Source organism: Lonchura striata, chromosome 1 (genome assembly GCF_046129695.1).
Source record: "Lonchura striata isolate bLonStr1 chromosome 1, bLonStr1.mat, whole genome shotgun sequence".
In the NCBI taxonomy this organism is placed as follows: domain Eukaryota; kingdom Metazoa; phylum Chordata; class Aves; order Passeriformes; family Estrildidae; genus Lonchura; species Lonchura striata.
This window is the reverse complement of record NC_134603.1, coordinates 50991952-51012424: the sequence shown is the minus strand read 5'-3', so window position 1 is coordinate 51012424 and position 20473 is coordinate 50991952. Positions and strand designations below refer to the sequence as shown.

Below are 20473 nucleotides of genomic sequence, written 5' to 3'. Positions count from 1 at the left end.
TTTTCAAGTTCTATACTTTGGTTAAATGAAAGCTGGGGGATTTCTTGAGTTTTTACCAGAGGTCTGTTTCTACTTCATGTAATGGCTATTTTCACTAACTACCACATAGAAATGGTGCTCTGTATCACAGAACAAGTATGCAAGTGATAAACCGACAGTTTGGATTCAGAATATTTCAAAACCGACCAAAGTTTTAAACTCACTTTAATTTACTCTGTGATGGGCATCTTATTTTAAATTAGACTGCAGAAACAATTTGCAGACATCATCTTTTTTTAAAGGTAAATAACAAGTTCTTATCTTCCCTACTGGTTAAATTACTCTGCTATTTCATGCATCATATCTGCCAAAAATTCGACTTCCTGTTGGTTAAATATAGTAAAGTAGAATGAAATCAAGCCACTGTAATAAGGCACTATTTGATCCAATATTCTATTCTATTCTTAACATATCTATCAGCAAACACTGCCATCTTCTTAAGGCTACACAGAATATGCAAAGAACACAGGACATCTGTCTTCCCTAAGCTTTAGATTCAGATTTAGCCTCTTCTGCTAACCATTTCCCTCTGTGTTGAGATACATGTAGTCAAACAGACAAGAAGCTGAATTTATGTATTTCATCATTTTGTCATGCTCTTCAAAGTCACAGTTAAAGCAAGGAACATAAAAGAATGAAGCAGAAGTGAGAAAGGATCTCCCGGAAACATTCAGTACTTCCTGAAAAATAGTAGAATTGCTATTTTAACAAACACATAATTATCCTACAGTATTCTACCTTTTTTCATTTATAGAAAGAGCAACTCAGAGCACTAAGTACATTGAAGATTAGCTGTTCCTCAGATTGATAGTGTTTCTAATTAGCAGGGCACACTTGTATGCAAGCTTCGATCTGTGCAATCTGTTAGCAATTGCTGAAATACAACACTACAAACCAGCAAACACAGGCATCATCACTGTGTGTTTTCATCTTAACAAAACTAAGTGATTACTATCATGAACACAATACAAAGGGCAGCAAACCAGAACATCTCCAAAGATATCTATTAAGCATTACTAATTGGAATAGACATAATAATAGCTATAAAAATATTGTGGCAGATCCCAGGACACAAAGAATATTGTTTAGATATTCAAATCAGCAGTGAAAGCATTGTTTTATGTCAACAGCAATATATGGCAAACTGATGTAATTGCTAAATTAGAAACATACTGTAGTTTTATTGAAACTATTCTTCTTCAAGTATATAAACTATGGCTTCATACAGTGATAGTATGTCTGGAAGCAGTTCTGACTTTCCTCAAAATGATTTATCATTTTAAATCATTATGCTGTTTTGTGAACCAAGACGTGAAATGGAACTTTTATAGAGGATCCTAAGGCATTTACTTAGCCATGCTGAAAGAACAGTTAATTACTTTCAAGTTTCAAATGCTACTAAGGGCTGTTGAAGTGCCATTCAAAATGCAAACTCAGGAGTTAGGTCACTAAGGTTAGTGGTTACACCAATTCATTCCAAATATTACAAGTACTTGAAACTATTTTGTTGTGTTTTCATACCTCAGGGCATGTTTTTCATTTGGCAGGAACCACAATGAAAAGGTTAATTCAAGTTACATTATTTCAGCAAAGCCTGCATATACTGCAATTTCATACTATTAATATGGTTTAATACTAAAAGTTACCTTCTTACCAGAGATTGAGGCTACCTGAAATCAACCTTTCATTACAAATATGATGCTCATATTAAGTGACTGGTTAAAAACATTAGGCTCAATTAAGCAGATCCTCTAATACAAACACTGTATATCCAAATATAATTAACTGATTTTGAGACTGAAGTCTGAAATGTATTTTTCTGCCTTATTATTTTCATTTTTCTTTTTACAGAATGATTTAATATTTTTAGGATGCTGAGGAGTTTTAATCACTTAGGTAAGTACCACACTGCAGTACAACTGTCCTTCACTAAATGCAGTTTTACTGGCAGCCACTGAGGTAGTCTCAATTAAATAACATGCAAATTAATACCTTTATGAAACAGTACAATAGACTTGATAGTTCAGTGCTGCGTATGTTCAAGGAGGAATTTTCAACTGACAGAAGAAACAAGTTTGTAGCAGTAGCTATTTAGTACAATGACTTAGCTTAAAGAGTTCTTCCTTGCAGAGCTCCTCCTGAAGCAAGTAGACAAATTTATTCAGTACTGTGAAGCCCTTTTAAACATAAGTTTTAAAATGGAATATTAACTGAAAAAAAAAGAAGGTAAGTGGATTAATATTTCAAATTTTATGCCTTTTTAGACCTCAAATCTCCTCTTGAATTCTCTGACAAATGACAATGGGCAAAATCCCTTAGGGAAAGGCAATAGTGGCTACCTACAAAGACAGAGGTCTGTAGGGGACAGAAAGCTTTAAGCAGGTGCTCTCAGGTCACTCTACATAAATAGATTATTTATATTAAATATGAGAAAAAGACAGACTTTATGATAAGGAGCAGCCCTTCTCTTGCACAGATAAAAAAAACAAATATAGCCATACATGAATGTAAACTATTTATTCTGTTTTATTAATTGAAAACACACTTGAAACTCCAACTCCTTCGTTTAAACTTCTTTGTTCTTAAAGTACACAGATTTTCCAAACATTTTCTACAACATCTTAGCATCTTTTACTCTGCAGTTCTTTTCAAATTTTAATTGGGAGGGGAAGGCATCACACTGAGATGCCACTGGAGATAATGTAAATCTCTAAGATTTAAGTGAGTTAAAGACGACAAAAATAGACATTTCTTCTCCGCGGCTCAGAAGCACTATCTTGAAAAATAACAAAATCTACTTCCTAACTTTTTGGAAATACATGAATGTGTATATGTTTACTTTCTCCTCTTTTTCCCCCTCTACAAAATCACAGAATCATGTTGGAAAACACCTCCAAGATAATGCAATTCAACCTTTGACCAAACACCAGGATGCCAACTAAACCATGGCACCAAGTGAATGTTTTCAGGGACGGGGATCCCATTACCTCCCTGGGCAGCCAGTTCCAATGCTTAACCATCCTTTCAAGGAAAAAATTCTTCTTGATGCCCAACCCACATCTCCCTGGCAAAGCTAGAGTCCATGAGGTTTTGTCCTGTTCCTTGTTGCCTGGGAGAAGAGGCTGACCCCCACCTGGCTACGACCTCCTGTCAGGCAGCTGCAGAGAGCAATGATGTCCCCTCATCTGGATATGCAGCTTCTTGTTCTTGCACTCCTCACTATCCACATTGCTAACCCATCACCATTTTACTCTCAAAATACAAGGATTCAGCAAGATGGAGGACTGTATACTAAAGGCACAAAAATGGTAAGCTCATAGGTCTTGATCCCTGTGCCTGGATCCAGCCTGCCCCAGAGGAGCTCAGATCTGCACTTGCAATTAAATTTGGTACACTGTATTTAGAATTTTGGGGGAATGTGAAAGATGAACTCAACCAAGTCCCAGGGTCTTGATGGGTTTTATTCAGCAGTTTGTTAACTAACTGTATTTGAGAACACATTTTCACAGGAAGAGAAAAATAGCATTTTTGATATAACTAGTACCCTTCTGAAAAAATATTACTGCTTCCAAGTCCAGAGCCTTCAGCACTTTCCTATGGCAAGTTCACTAAGATGGAGTAACTGTATCAGCTCTTCTATTTGGAGGTTTTCTCAACAACTCCAGGCTGAGGCAGACACGCACACTGAAAAATACAAGTCTCTAGTCAGTTTGCCAGAAAATGAGCATTATGAAACTGGACTTCATTATAGGAATTGTTGCGCAACAATAAAAATAAGTCCTAATGCCAGCACTGTTGGTAAAAAACAGGGTACGGATAGTGATGGCTCCAGCATGAAAGGTTAGCTGGAGAGAGCAAGAAACAGATGCCAAGTATCTATGTATATTTAATGCATGAGAATAATTGATATCACAGGAAAGTAAACATTGATATTTTCTTACTAGGTCTTGATGTCAAAATGACTTTGCCCTCCAGAATAAAATCTTTGCTCTAGAGGTCCTGAAGAGGTTTCTGTTCCCAGTGTTAAAAAATTTGGAAAATGCAGACATTTAAGCTGCCAGCATTACAGATGGCTACCTTTCTTTGCCCTTGCTTAAAAACCTAGCCAAACTCCTTTTAACCAATTTGACACCTAGGTTTACCTTGTTTGAACTCAATAAGCAGTCTGAACTCTGTAATAATCTGATGTCTGCTAGACAGGCTCATTCTGTTCTCCTAAATCTAATCTGTGTTGGATCTGCCCACTATTAGAAAACTTCAACCTAGGGACTGTAAGTAGAACTCTAATTTACTTCACCAAACGCATTTAATCAATTCCACCCGACTATTTTCCTTTTGCTCAATGTTTGATTACTCTTATGTCATCTATTAGATACGAGCTGATATTTTTTACAATAAGTGGGTTATCTGATAAGGCCAATTTCATGCCTCCCATTAGATGAAGTGACATTTCAATCCAATTCTCTGACAAACTTAGATGAGGATACTGTGCCGTTTGAGCACATACAATGACAAGGCACTTGTCTTTTCAGCCTTTCTTATCAGAACAAACACTCAGGTAAATTGAAAACCTCCCCTTCAGGATTTATTTAAATAGAACAATCAATACTTTATTACACCATCCTCTGAAAGGCATGTAAGTTACCACAAACAAGTTTTGAAATAAAACCCTTTCTTTCCTCCCCGCTTTTTGAGGCCAGACTAATTGTTCACTGACAAGCTTTTTCTCATTAACTAGACAATATTCGTGTTTACTATTATTTAATAACAGAACAGACAGCTCTTTAATTGCAATTCCCTTCCCCCCCTCCATACTGCTGAAACCTTGGTGTAACATGCTCACTCAGGTGAAAAAAGAAGACAAAAAAATGAGAGTAAGAACACCTGGCAGTTTCTTACATATCTTTCATTTTCAAGATGTCATTCCTATTCCTTTGTGATTGCAGGTTTGATTTGCAGCACCTGAAACTAGCAACCCTTCTGCTCTTTTCAAAGGTTCTGGTACCTCACCTCCAATACCATACAACATCATGCCACAACAGTACTACAAACCTTAAAGATCTTTACACACGTAATTGGAATCTACTTAGAGTAAGCTCCTATTTAGTGAAACTTTGTCTACAGTGAAGTGGAATGATTGTTGTACAAAGTTCTAACCCACTCTACTGTGCAAACATCTCGACTTAAAAGCAAATATATTTTGAAAAAAGCCCTATTCCAGAGCAGAACTTTTTGCAACTTGAGTTACAGGTTCAGTTAACCAGATGAAACAGACCATGACAAATGTGAAGAACTGATTTTCTTCAACTTAGGATGCTCTGTTTGACTCTCCTGTCATTCTAGGCATCTAATTCCAAGGAAATTCTTCTTAAGGCAGTTTAGTTACACAAGTGTTAATGAGAAGAGAATTAAATTCATTGTTTGTAGCAAAGAGGGGGAAGTAATTACACCACTGTTTTTACATATACCATTATTAAGCCATCAGCAATTCACAAGTATACTAAACATTACATGCAGAGTGGGCATATGTACATTCTTCATGATTTACAGATAGTAATGGATTAAAAAGTACATAGCTGCACTGAAATCAACCTGTTATCTTTGAAGTCTGTTAACTGATATTGCAGAACACCTGCTAAAAAATAGGAAATACCATTTCTTAATGATATGTCATCAATAAGAAAGGTACTTATTCATTAGCCCCTAATGCCGCTGTTCAGTACAGTCATCTAATGTTTTACAGCACAATGCTTAAAATGGGTCTTTTTAGGTCAGGAAGGAATGACCTGCAGGTGGTCTCATAAAAGCTCCAACACAGGCAATGGGGATTACCATAATTACTTTGCCACTCTACAAGCAGTTAATGGGATTACACCCTAAGGCTATCCACTTGCTCACAGTGCCCAGTGCGAATTTTCTGAAAGAATCTGGGTAAGCACAAATGCTTTAATGATACGCTTCATAATTTCATCTATTGCACCTCAAAAGAAGCACTAACAAATTAAAACACCCTGAATCTAAGAGACTGAGAAGAAATGAACTCCTTTGGCTTACTGCACCTCTCCCCACTGACACAGTAACTTCTCCCTCTACCTCCTTCAGTCAGTGCTCATTCCTCTTTGTTTTCACTGGTGTTAGGTCTGAAAGATGCTTCATCATTCCTACTGGGGTTATAGTCCACGCTTCTTTTCTTTGCTGACTTTCATATGTATCTATTTTTGGCCATCTACTTTAAATTTTGGCCATTTACTTTTTCTTTTCATGCTTGGACTGAAATAACCTCATTTTTTCCACCACACCGTAAAATTATATTCTCACCTCACCCACTCTGTTTCTTTTTTTATCTGTCCATTCAAATAGCTCTTAGGTTTTCAAGCTACAATTTGTTTTGTCTTGTTATCTTCATACTCTGGTTTTTCCCAATATCCTTCTTTTGTCTGTTTCTCTTCATTTTCTCTACAACCCATTCACTAAAACGCTATTCTTGCTTTTGGAAAATGGTTTATTCTTCATTATGGCTTTCTTGCATCCTCTTCTACTGGTGACAGACTATTCCCTATTCTACTTACATCTCAGTGTTCCTCACAGTTTTTAAAAACATCCCTCCATATACTGAAATATGTGTGTTTTATGTGTTCACTGAAATGTAAATATTGCATATTTTGAAGTGTATTTTTATAATGCAACCTCTGCAAAGGGGACAAGTAGCCATTATTATGTTCATACTTTAAATAAAAGCTTGTAAAGATGTATAGGTCTAAACAGTGCATTTTTGGGAAATATTTAAAACAGCAATCAACAAGTAGCTAGTTAATTAGCCCTGGTTTCTTCTACCACTCCCTTGTTACATCTGGCTAGACTCTTAAGATTTACATAAATAAAATCTATTTACTGAACCTCTTATCAAATTTAACAGGCTATGGGTGACATTCTTGCTGCATTAGCAACTGCAAGCCCTGATTCCATGCAGGGAGCATGCAAACACTGATTTCTATGGTGAAGTACCTTTGACTATCAGTTCTGCATAGTTGGATACACCAACTCCTCCTTCCGTCCGGATCATGCAGCGATAGTTGCCAGCGTCCCGCTTCGTGGCATTCACCACACTAAAAAGAGCTACAAATCGTCGGGCATTGAACACTTTTATGTCCTTCAAAGGTGCATCCCGTACATAAATGCCCTAGGCAAAGAAAGTAAAATAAAGAGTATTATTACTCATATTAAAAAAAAAAAAATACTGACAGCCCATTTTATTTCTCTCAAGTTCCCCAGGAGGAGAGGAAAGATAAAAGCAGATAAAAATAAAAAAGTCTGCATGTTACTTTTACAGGTGTGACAGTGAGACTTTTCTGCCTTCCCATGTGAGGTAAACCATTCATCATGAGTGAACAACCATTAATCTGTAACAGCTGCTTTCAACTCTTTATAGATTAAGTAATAAAAAAGATTTGAGAACAATGTAACATTTACTTGCTTAGCTTGTTTTAAACAAATACCTAAATTTATTTCTTTTTTAAAAAAATGAAGCCTAGGATAGTTCATGCTTTCTCTTCCCTTCTGGCATCTGCTGCCTAGGATATGCATTTTCCAGGGAGACATCAGTGGATGGTGCTCATAGCAGCATCCACTCAGGGGGTTATCAGTGACTCTGCCAGAAGAGACTAGGCAGGGATTTACCAGGTAAATGACCTGAAGCTGTCTTCACCTCTCCTTTCCTCAGCATGGCACTGGAAAATGGGTGTTTTCTATTTCAGTGCAGTGTCTTGCTGTCAATTCAACACATTACATGTATGGCTCAAGAAAATGAGCCCTGTAACAGCTAAGGAGCACAAGGAGTGAAAAATGGAGGGGGGAAGACAGAAGAAGGCAGAGATGAGAACTTTCTACGTCCTTTGAAACAAAGATAATGGCAGAGAGACTTGGCTCTCAAATCCTCATCAAACTCATGCTCCACCTGACCATGAAATAGGATATGTGCACTATGAATGCTCAAAAACCCACAGAAAATGTGTAATGATTGAATTATGAAAGCTGGATGGAAAAAAAAATCACCAAAGCGACCACCAAAATGTACTGACAACATTACCCCAAACAAGCAAACAAGAAAGAAGCACTTTTCATACAGTGATATGTATTCCAACAAACTGAAACATGAAGAGAAACTGGCAAACTCCAACTAACACTTCAGAAAAATCACTGTCTCCAGGAAGGCACATACACTATCAGATGCTACATAATAACACCAGGTATGTTTAGTGTGTTTCTCTGACTTGAGGAGCTTCAAGCAGGTCAAGGGTCCTGCACTATCAAGCTTCTATAAAACAACATATCTGGTGATGTCTGTTTTTCTGCCCAGGAATCTGTAGTTTCTCCAGCCGAATTTAAGATACATAGAAAATACTGATCTCATTTTACTGTGATCTTATTTGCCACTAAATTGGCAATATCTTTGAAATACAAGTTATACCAAAAGGGCTTTAAACAACAGTCACACAAAGTTAAACTCATCCATGAATCAGAAAACCAAGTCAAAGTTAATCATTCTGTTATACCAAAGAAGCAACATAATTAACAATACATACTGATTCTAATGCACAGTAATGTAGAGTTATTTCCTCTTCAAAAGGTAACATGGGTCATGTAAAGCTTATGTGAAAGAAAGAAAAAAAAGTTTTTAAGGTGTCCAAAGAAGAATGGGCTATCATGCCTTAAAAATTACTCAGTTGTAAATTATTGAGAATTACTTCAGATAATTGACAGCTCCTTAAGATTCCTTGAAGTTTGAGCTGCTGATAAAGTGGATTCTGTGACACGGCATCACAGTTACCAAAACCTAAGCTTGGAAAGAAACATTTCAAACTACTATTTCAAAACTACTATTTTTACTAGTGTTGCCACTGTAAAGTCCTTCTAGCAAGAATGGCTGCCGATAACAGGAGATAAGGTGTGGGTGAATTAGGAGTTTGGAGAGTGATTATTTCTTAAAAGCTATATTATTTCTTACCTAATACAATAATTTAATTAATCCTGATAAGCAAAACTGCTGATCAATCACAAGCCATAAGCCAACTTTAAAGTATGTTACTACAGCTTTCAGGCTCTTGAAAGATCCTGTACACACCCAAATCTTGTGGTTACATTGCACCCATCCGTATCACTATTCCCATTTTTCTAGCTGCAACATCAGGAAGGCATGCAACATGCATGCAGGCTATTTTATCCTGGCAAGAAATAGGGTAAATTATTCCCTAGGGAGGAACATACTGCCACACACTGATTAATTGTAGCACCTAAACTAGCTCTGCTCATTTAGCTCTCCTCTGCTCTGCAGCCTGCACAGTATATCCTCCCTTCCATGTGGGGAACCTGCATCCACATACATACACTCTTACGAGTTACCATACAACTGAATAACTGCGGAAATATTTTGAAATAACAATATATTGCTGTTCCCACAGAGAAGGAGATGAAGGGAAAGGACTAGGAGATGACACTGCCTTAATCTGCAGTTCATGAAGAGGGGCAACCATGCCAAGATATGATGCATACACAGACCCGGCTGGTCCTACAGAGAACTGTGTCCTACCACACCATTCCCTCAGACCTCCAAGTGGCTGGTAGAAATCCTGAACTTCACAGTCTGGGTGTTCACAGAAACTGCCAGCAGTCCTGGAAGGCAACTGCTCCAATACCCAGCCCCATAGGACATATTTCCCATCCTTTTCATGCATATCTAGAATGGGAATTGGAACTAATCAATGCACTGTTGCAATAACAATAAATTACTATTTCACTTGGGTCCCATAATCTTTTTCACCTTCTGCTGATTCTCAGTAGAGATATACTAATCTCACCTGATAGAGATATACTAATCTCACCTGATTTTAAGTGTTTTAACTGCTGTTCTACAACAGAAAATCTTAGTTTGATCAAATAATTGACTTACATGGCTTTGTGACACATGCCATCGATTCACATACCAATAATTCTAACTGAAAAAATAGAAGCCAAATCAGACTTCAGGAGGCACACATCACCTGCTCATATGAAAAAAATTGAGAAAGCTTAAATGTAACTCAGCTTGGCTCCACAGATGATTTGAGCATATTTTCCCTCTTATCAAAATCCAGGTAAGAAAAGGTTATTAATGGTGGCTTCAAAATTAATGAAAGAGTTCTAGAATAACAAGCCGTTATTACTATAACAAAGCTGTAAATATATGGGAGATTATTATCAATAAAGATTATCTTGATTGACTTCTCTTGAACATTACAAACTCACGGAGGCAAAGTGTAGAGTGTCTAATTATATATTAGAACTCAAATAGTCCCACAGAATCACTACCATGACATTTTTTACTAGAACTCAAAGGAGAAGAAATAAGCCAAATTTTTTTCTTTAGTCTCTCTGGGGAGAAATACTTTCAAGGAAAATATAGTGTCTATAACAGACAAAGACAAAGAAACATAATTGCTTTACGTTCCACAAGAAAAAATACAGCCCAAGAGAGCAAGTTTTCCCTCACTTCTGGGATGACAGCAAATGAGTAGGAGAACTGCCTAATTGATTTAAGCCTAAGCATAAAGGAACAGTAATGAAGGTAATGAATTCCAAGTATAAAAAAAGTTAAATCTATAGGCATTGAAGAAGACAGCTACAAAGGCTGCAAAGAAAATATTTTTTAAAAAATAATCCCACACCTACAACTTCTCCCAAACTCTTATTTCAGCAGTGGACAAATGGCAGAAGACTATTTTTAGTCTGAAAAAATGCTATTTACAATTTGATCTATGACTACAGAATCATTTCTGTTGTAACTGTACCCACACACCCAGCTTCACTTCCTCTATTTGTGATTCACGTTTTGTTTTACTGCAATGACTTCAGTAAGCTACCCAGGTATGGTATCTTGTTTCCAGTATGTAACAGGCCCACTTCAGCTCACTGTATGATAAATTACAAGCTCTTAGTGCTGCGTGCCAACAGCTATTTCATTTAGAATGGCTAAAAATAACATATCAAATGAAAATTTGTTTATTAAGCATACTAGTACATGGTGCTAGAATTTCTTTAGAAAGAACTATTTTTAGTAGCCTTCAGAAAAGTAAGTTTTCATTCCTCACTAGTATAACAATCTGAACTCCCACAAATAAGAGTTCACTTATGATATGATGTTTTACTAGCTATAGTAATTAAAACTTTAATCGCAGGTTTTTTGAGATTCTGACATTTACGAGCAGGTCTTAAAAATTCTCATTTTTTACATGAAAGCCTGAGTCTTCCGAAATACATGATATTTTATTGAAAAATAAACAAAAAAATGACAAGTCTGTAATTTACTAACCCCATTCCAGAAAGGAGGATAAAATTCATGATTTACAATATAACACTACAGTACTGGTATTAAGACCTACTAGCACAGGTTGTTGGAGCAAATTTGTAGCATCCTGTTTTCTGGGTGAGGCTTTTTTTTTTTGTTTCATTTGTTTGGTTTTTTATAATATAATTTAAAAATAAATACACTGTTCTTTTAACTTTCTTTACTTTAGCTCTGCTTTGCCACACAAAAGTCTGAGGCTTTACTACTGATTAGGGCTGTTAGCTTTTCCTGCCCCTGGGAGTTGGAGAGCTGTGTGAACAGGATACTTCATTCTTTACAGAGAGGAAGCTGCCATAATCATTTAATGTTAGACCTGCTTGGACTACAAAGGCCACGTCCCCTGGGCAGAGCTATCTCACCTCCTTAGAACACAAGAACTATGGTCACAGAATAAACACTGAGATCCAGAAATGAAAGTAACTGATTCCATTGGCTGCAGAGGAACCCGTGCATTTTCAAATGTTCAGAGAAAGCTTTCAAAAAATACCAAATACATATATATAAAAAAATGCTACTTAAGCCAACTAATGAAAATACGTAACTGGTAAGTCATTTGTAAGAATAAATTTTCTATTAAACAACAAGTTATTTAATATATAGAGATATAAAAATAAGCTTAATTTAACTTCAGGATTTACACAGCTTGAAAAACCCGTATTCCTAGTACCAACATATTAAGTGCATATACAGACAACTAAAAGCACTTTAAAATGCACATTATTTTTCCATTTTAGGCAAGTTAGAATGAAAAGAAATAGGTTATATTTATTTAGATCACACTTACTGGCTCTTCTAGGCAATGAACTAACTCTAAGTCTTTTAAATGAACAGCAATTTAGCAGCAACAATCTATATATTAAACATTTCAGAAATACTTTTAACAAAGACATAGCAGCAATTCAAAGGTATTGAACTTCTGGGATGCTACATCAAGCACTACCAGCGATAGTCACTCTCAAGGCATGTATCAACAACTTTGTGAGAAGAGAGTTAAAAGGAAGCATCAGTCACCCTCTGTCCATAAAGGAAGATTAGGCAGCTTTTCATACTTTTAGCAGAAGAAAGGGTTTGCATTATCCCACTTCCAAATATGCACATTTATAAAATTGTGATAGAGTTATACCAGTGGGATCTCAAATAAAACCAGCAAGGCCAGAAGCAATTTTTGTTTAAAATATGTATGAAATCTAAATCAAATAGTAATTAATACCTCGGGAAAATTGCTTTGCAGAGTTCATATAATTCCAGTAACTAAGATGGCTACCTCTGAATTTCTAGATTCGTGTTCATAACCAACACAACTGTCAGTCTAGATTAGAGCCATCACATATCCTGTGATTATCCTGTATTTATTCCATCTGTCTAAGTTAACAACTATATTTCATTCAAGTAATAAGGCCATGATGGAAAAAGATTATTATTGTCCTATTTGGAATTATTCTTCTATGAGACAGAATTGCACTCTGCAGGTGTAACTAATGGGCATTCAAGCAAACTATTATTATTTTACCTTTCAAGAAAGGTTTCTCCTTTCAGTTATTTAATGTTTGATAACTGAGCCTTTTCTTCAAATCACACAGGCCTGCAGAAGTCCCTGTTTATTATTACTAAACCTAAATACTGGCTGGAGCTGTCAGGTAGTACCATAAAATACTATTTAAGTTACACATGGAGTAGTCACATCAAATATTAAGCCCTGACATCTATTTGAAGACACAGATACAAACACAGAAAGTAAACAAAGACAATGCATTTTCTGGAGTCATTAAATTCTGTGTAATTTAACCAAAGCAGTTACTCTCTACTCATGTACTGGAATTATTTTGCATCATTCTGACAGGAGAAAATCTGTTACCATTACACAGACATTATAGAAGTAAGAAAAATCAACCCAAAAACGAAACTCTTGTTCAATCTACTTCTTATTTTTCCTTTAAATTCCAGAGCATCTAAGAAGAGTTTATTTATTCTAACAATTTGCCAGTGCTCACAAAATATGTAAAATTCAAAATTTTCTTTCAATTCATTTTTAATAGCACACAATAGAATATAAAATGAGTTGTAGGAAACTACAGCCTTGGAAACATCTGGAGAAAACAAAGTACCAGGAAATATTTATCTAACACTTATTTAATACTTTGGATAAAAATTATGGCAATGATCCATGTATCTACTATGCATTTTGTTGAACTCGCCGACCTACTGTATTTTAATTCTTTGAAGTACAAAACACTTAGTACGTCTCATCATCCTTCTATTTGTGTTTAAAATTCCAAGAGCTAGTATGAATAACTTGCTAAAAACTGAAGAGAACATATACAGGAATTTAAATACTCTGGGGCTTGGCATTCTGCAGATGCCAGGAGGGGCTAGAAAGGAGTAGAGTGATGCAGTGACAATGAGGAAGCAGAGTTCATTAGCTTAATTTTCATTGGTACACACCATACAAAGCATAACAATTCAGGTCTTTGTCTGCCTTTTCTATGCAACTACATGACAGGAGACTTAAAAACCAGTGCACTCATGCCCCACATTCCCTTCACTGCAGAAGTGTTAATCTTAGGAAGGAAGGCAGCATGGGAAGAAAAAGTTCTGGGGCCACCCTGAAGTCGATTCCAAAGTTTAAAACAATCAGAATAGCAGGCAAACCCAAAGCAACACTGAGTCCTACAAAGCAGGTAAGGAAGAAGCAGCTAAGATAGAAACACATACAGCTTTGAGGATGACAAAGCATGAGGGGCTCAACTACTGCCTCCTGGATCGTTTCTTCCAAATGGGAGGAATGAATGGTGAGAACAGAGGCAGAAAACTGCAATAAACCCCTCAATACTGACAGTGCAGTGTATGAATGCAGACAATGAAGCAGTAATAATCAGTAGTAAAGAAGGCACACATTGGCTCATGTAACAGGGAAGATGATATAGAGGGGTTTGTCTTCAGTCTTAATTACTGAGACAGTCACAATTTAATAGCTCCCTCCCCAGCACTCACCTTTCCCAGTAGTCTGTTTCCTTCCCATCGTGTTCTCCTTGGATTTAATTTAAACTATGGTTCTCCTTGCCTCAAAACAGCTTCAACAACCTTTATTCTTTATTTAAAAAAGAAGAAAAAAAGCTTCTCCTCAACTCTAATTTGAACAAGGTACCTTCCTCCCAGCAGTAAGTTTGTACATTTTACCTGCAGTATTCATGGTAAAAGTCATTATTTCTTCCTCCCAAAGGTCCAGCATAACACAGAAAATTTACTGAATTTATTTCATCAGTTCCCTAATCCTTGCATGTCCTTGACTGATTCTACTTCTGCTGAACTGTGCTTCATATCAAGGCAGTCTTCAGGATCCAGAAACAGGCCAACATCCTGCACTCTTGAAAGGAAAGCTGAATTTAACCAGCCCTCTGTGGCACAGGTCAACTGTTTAGTTATCTTATGTCTGCTAATCACCATTTTATAATTTAACCTTCCAGAATAACTGGAAGACTAACACATCACAATGAGTTTCTTGAAAAGTGAACACTTTGGTTACTTAATTTTATAAATCAAACAAGAATTTCAAAAAGGTTTGACCTTTCAAAAAGGTTACCCCTGATAAAGGTAATCCCAGAATAACTTCTCTTATGGGTCAGTTCATCATATGAGAATATATATATGGGTATGGAGGAAGGGAAAGGTTTATATGTATCTCCTCTGACTTATGTCCATAACTGTTTGCAGATAAGCAAATTTTCTGCAAATCAATGTATGTAGTTAATTCATTAATATTTGGTACCTTCTGAACACCTGAGATACATATCAAAAAAAGGGAGAAAAGGAAGAAACAAGAACTATTATTACCTGTTACCACAAGTATTTTGTCCAGAGTTCAAGTTTTGTATCATCCTTGTAGTACAAAAATAATAACAGCTCTCTTGCATGGCAGTTCTGAGACTACAAATATAACATGCAAATGCAGAATATCAAAATCCACTAATTGTTCAGGTTACTTGCAAACAAACTCTGCCAAGCCTTCAGCAGGTCTCAAACGGGTTTGCAGTCTTGTCCATAAGGAAGCGGATTTAACAGAGTTTACAGTGTAACTCTAAAAGCGAAACTTCTACAGTTGATCAATGTTGCAGATTTACTTCTTCTCCCAAGTCTCTTTTGGACACTGGAGATTGCCAAAGAGACAGCCGACGAGGGGCAGTATTTTTGTGATAAAAAGGCTTTTTCAAACTTTAATGCCTCTATTAAAAATGTTCAGACCCCATATTGCCTATATAGTACTATATATATATATATATATATATATATATATATATATATATATATACACTATATATATATATATATATATATATACTATATACTAGTTAGATATCAAATGTATATTTCAGTGTCACAAGCAGACTTCTGGCACAGCAGACTCCTCTGCTAGACAGGTGCTGAAGGAAGGCTTTGGAGGACACCACCCATTATCACTCCTTACAGCCTGATGGATGACCAGCAAGACTACAGAGGAAAGCACATCTTCCCTCTATCTATGCTACTTTTTTCCTACTGCATCAAGGGCTGCTTAGGGTTTAGGGTTTTAAATAAAATATTCAAAATTGCTTATATCCCTGTAAGTTTCTTTTTTTGGCATCACTATCAAAATGGTCTGTTGTGCTTATTGACCTGAAGAGTTTCTGATTTAAGGGTTTTAAGTAATGTCAGAACATAAAACTTCACAACTTTCAGTTAAGTATTTTCACCAGAATTCTACTATTTTGGGTAACACACACCATTTAGGAATGATGGGGCTGGTACACTATGATAGAAGTGATGTTTATTCTTCAACCTACCCCTATCAGAATTATTTTATTATTAATAACAAAATTCACAGACATTCCTTCATGATTTGGCTTTTTGTGCTGCGTGTTCCAGTCTGGGTGGATTGGGAGGCATAGCCTGTAGAGGAGCTTTGTTGGCCAGGCTTCCTCAATATCTGGAGAGAATATAAGGCTTATTTCTGGCTCCAATGTTACAGGGGTGCCATCTCATACAAGTCATGGAAGGCTTTAGATTCAGAGTAGCTGCTGCACTAGCAGGCATTTGACTTTTTCCAGCTGTGCCTTTAACTGCTCATTTTACAAGGGAAGAGTACACAGCACCTGCTGTACCACTTAGTGCTGCTGAAGCTGGCCTGTAACAGAGAACTTGGTGTCCAAAGGGGAAAGCCACCTTTAATGGATGTACCCACCACACTCCAAACATGTCCAGCTGCATACAGCTTACTAATTAAAGCACTAGACTCAAAGGTTTCTGCCACCTCCAAAACCTCACCAAAGTCAAAACACTTCACAGATAGATCATTTTCAAGATGACATTGTGCTTCTTGCATATGTTCACTGGGATTTATCATTAACAGTCTACAATTAATTAATTTCTCCTTGTCTCTGGTATCACTAAATATTAAAGATACAGTAAGAGAAATCTTAACATCAGAGAAGCATTAGTAAAATCTGTATTCAGACAAGAATAAAAAATGTAAAAAATTGTATTATATGCATCAGATAATTCATATGTAAGGTAGATAATGAGGGAAAAGGTTTCATCAAAGATCACAGCTCCTCAGACACTGACTAACACAACCACAATACATATCACAAGCCTCCCACACTCTGTTCTTCATAGCCAGTCTTCTGCCATATGGTAAGATTACTGTGCAATTACTGAAAAAAAAAACCTAAAACTGATTGATGAAAATTAATAGAAAATACAGAATATATGTTGCAAAAAAAGAAGTAAATATATACATGAGTGGCAAAGGGGACACAAAGAAATTAACATTCCAAAACCTGGAAATAATATTAAATAATCACCAGACTTAAAAAAAAAAAATATTTAACTTTCACCTATGCAGTAATGCAATGTATAGTATCCCTTCCTATAGGACATTAATTGTTCTTCTGAGAGTTAAATCATCTCAGGTTATCTACTAAAACCACATCAGGATGTATATGCTTCAGGATGCATGGAATCTTGGCAAAATATTTTCCTGACTGATGTCATTAAAGCTCTTCTCAAGGCAATATACTCTGGACAATTTGCAGTGCACAAGGTGGTTTGACCAGTCTTGGAAGACTGAGCTATTCATGAGCAGGTGGAAAAATGGTCTTGTGCACTCCTGTAGTACACAAATGCACCTGTACATCAAACAGCAAATACTTTAGTATTCAAAAGAACATCTTTAAGCCTATCTCATTGTACAGTTTACATTAATAGTTCCACCTGTTTGTGTTACGAAGTTATAAGACACATGTATGATATAACAGTTAAATTACTGCTTCATTATCAAAATGGCCAGAACATTTTTTTCCTCAAGTGCTTCAAAATGTGGCAATGAAAGTTATAATTATGGGAAAGTCTCAAGAAAAGTCTCAACAACAAAAAATTCTTATGGAATCCCAGAACTTCATTCACCTTCTGGGTTACTGTATGCAATTTACATAAACAAGCACACACACACATACACAGTTTTGTACATCCTATAAATCTATTTGATTTTCATCATCTGCAAAGAGTAATCTCACTTGTTCTACATTCTTACAAGGATATTTTTGATATCTGTCATTTGGGTATGTTTGTATTCCTGAGGAAAACAATTTGCTTTCCAGAACTCCCTCTGACATAGGACTATATCTCTTCCTTTGAAAAAGTAATAAATAATGCATACAGGTAGTTTTGTATATAGATGAATAAAATCTTTCATAGTCTTCACACCTTCAGCCAAAGAGTACTGAGGATAAAAAAAATTACACTGAATAAGGTGAAAGACAGCTTTCAAGAAAGACAAAATGAAAAGCAAAATCCAGGAAATAAACTGTTTACCTAAGGTAGAAGAGAGATTGGCCATTAAAGTGATACTGTTTCTCAGTTTCTTGGCTGCAAATGAAGCAGTACACATTCTGCATGCATAAACCAAGATATGAAGGATTTCACCCTCCCCCTTTTTATCAAAAAACATCCATTAGTCTCTTTGTACTGGTAAATCTGATGATGCTGCTTACTACAGCTGTCACACATATCCTGGGATCCTATTGTTAACTGCTCACCTTCAACAAATTTCTACTTTTAGTTCTCTATTTCTGCAATACAATTTATGTGTCTGAGAATTATATTTTAAAGTAACTATTTACATTTCAACCGTGTTTTAGAATAAAGCCAGGAAAATAAATTACTGCAATGAAGTGATGACCTGTCTTTTTCATCACCTATAGCTTTCCACTCTTTGAGGAACCTCTCTCAAGAAAGGCTACTAACACTGAGTCAGAGCACATGTCTGAAAAATGCAATTGCAGTACCAAAAGATTGTGTTTGATATTAAAATGGAATTTCATTATATCTGGGTATGATTTGACAGCAATTTCCTGTAAATAATACTGTAGCTCACTCTAAGAATAAGCAGCACATAGAGGCAATTGAATGAACCCACTGCAAATAATGAGGAGAAGCAGATGAGGATGGGAAAATGAAGAGATGGAGACAGGCCTAAGAAGCTAAGGAAAACCAAGCCAATTCCTTGCAAGCCAATACACTGCACCAAAAGCAGGTTACTTCCAAAAAGGAATTCTATGCCCTCTCTCCTATAATTCAGATTTGTGTTTCCTATGCCAATTTAGTGGACACTAACAGGATTTTCAGAAGAGTATCTCAGCTGCTTTCATTTGACTATTAATGGTTCAGTGTTGCACCTGTTCATTTCTTTCCAACAGTGGGAGCACAGGAATGACATTTTTGCTCAACCATTCAGTAGGAGAGAAAGAATCATCCCATACTGGCAAAAACCTGTGTTGTTCACAGATGTGAAAAAGAAAATGTAAGCAGATGAGACAGATTTTTTAATTGTAGAAATTCAGATTTATTTTTAAGGCATGTTTACATTAAGAAAATAAGCTGGTGGAGCTGTGAATTCATAAACATACAATCTAACCAGTGACCTTATGACCAATGACAAGACACTCAATACAATGACAAAAACAAACTTGTATGATAGCATGTGGTTTTCTTGAGTCCTTTCATTTGAATTTAACCTGAAATGGTATCATTGAAAATACCCACAATTTGCTGTCAGATTATCTGACAAGCTTGTGATCATACCTCATGAACTACAGAGTATGGCTGCCTAGTGGAAAGAGGAAAAATGTTGTTCTGCACTATGCAGTAGGTAAACAGCCTTCTGTCTTCCCTTTCCTAAAAGAGTAAATACTGATCACAGCATCATGAAACAAATTTCATGCCTCAGTGGTCTAATTTGGGCAGCTAACATATGAATTGTGATTCCCTCAAGGCCCTTTCAATTGCAAAAAGTTCTACAATACTGCATAAATTAACAGACTTCATGTTCCATAGGGAATAAGACTAGGAAAGAATTGAAAAGAGGGAAAAAAAGAAAAGTGAGGGAAATGAAGTATGATTTATGGATTTCACTTAGGATTGCTTCAAGACCCGGGCATTATTGGACTTAGAACATGTAAGCTGTTTCCAACAAGTACTTAGGAAAGACATGGAGACTAAAATAATGAACCAACTCTCTGTAAAAAGTGAAGAATTTGTTAGTCAGATAAATGTGTACCTCTAAACTTGAACTCTGCTGCATAGAAGCAGAGAGGTACTAAATAAAAGAGGCAGAAGTACAGTACTGAAATCCTGCCACTACTGGAAACTGCAGAAATGTCACTGAATTCAGTGGGTTTGTGATTTCATCCTGGCAATTTACCTGCAGTTTAGACTAACAGTGTGAATCTGAGAAAAATGACAGGTACTGGAAATCATTTGGGAGCAAATTATCTCACAGTATTCTGAAATTGTCAAATCCAAACAGATTAGGTCTCCTGATACGACTTACATGGCAGAAATGCTGAAAAACCCCTGATAATAACACTCAACTGTATTTATTTATTTATTTACTATTATGTACCCTTAAGGTTTTATAGGTGTAATGAAACAGACCACCAGGAGGATAGTAGGAAAGGCTCAGTCTTACTGGTGAACAAACTAAGCATATAATGGAGATTGCATGATTTGTTTGCAGTGCCG

The 20473-nt window shown here is 36.2% G+C and overlaps 1 protein-coding gene across 7 annotated transcripts in view; it reads right to left on the bottom strand.

Annotated features, from left to right (window-relative positions):
- Positions 1-20473, bottom strand: part of PTPRM (protein tyrosine phosphatase receptor type M) — a 442831-nt gene that overhangs the window by 269861 nt on the left and 152497 nt on the right. For all 7 annotated transcript variants that reach the window (XM_021525180.3, XM_021525188.3, XM_021525183.3 and 4 more), the window contains exon 6: positions 7045-7219. In XM_021525180.3, the coding sequence (XP_021380855.1) occupies positions 7045-7219 (175 nt within the window). The remainder of the gene's footprint in view (positions 1-7044; positions 7220-20473) is intronic.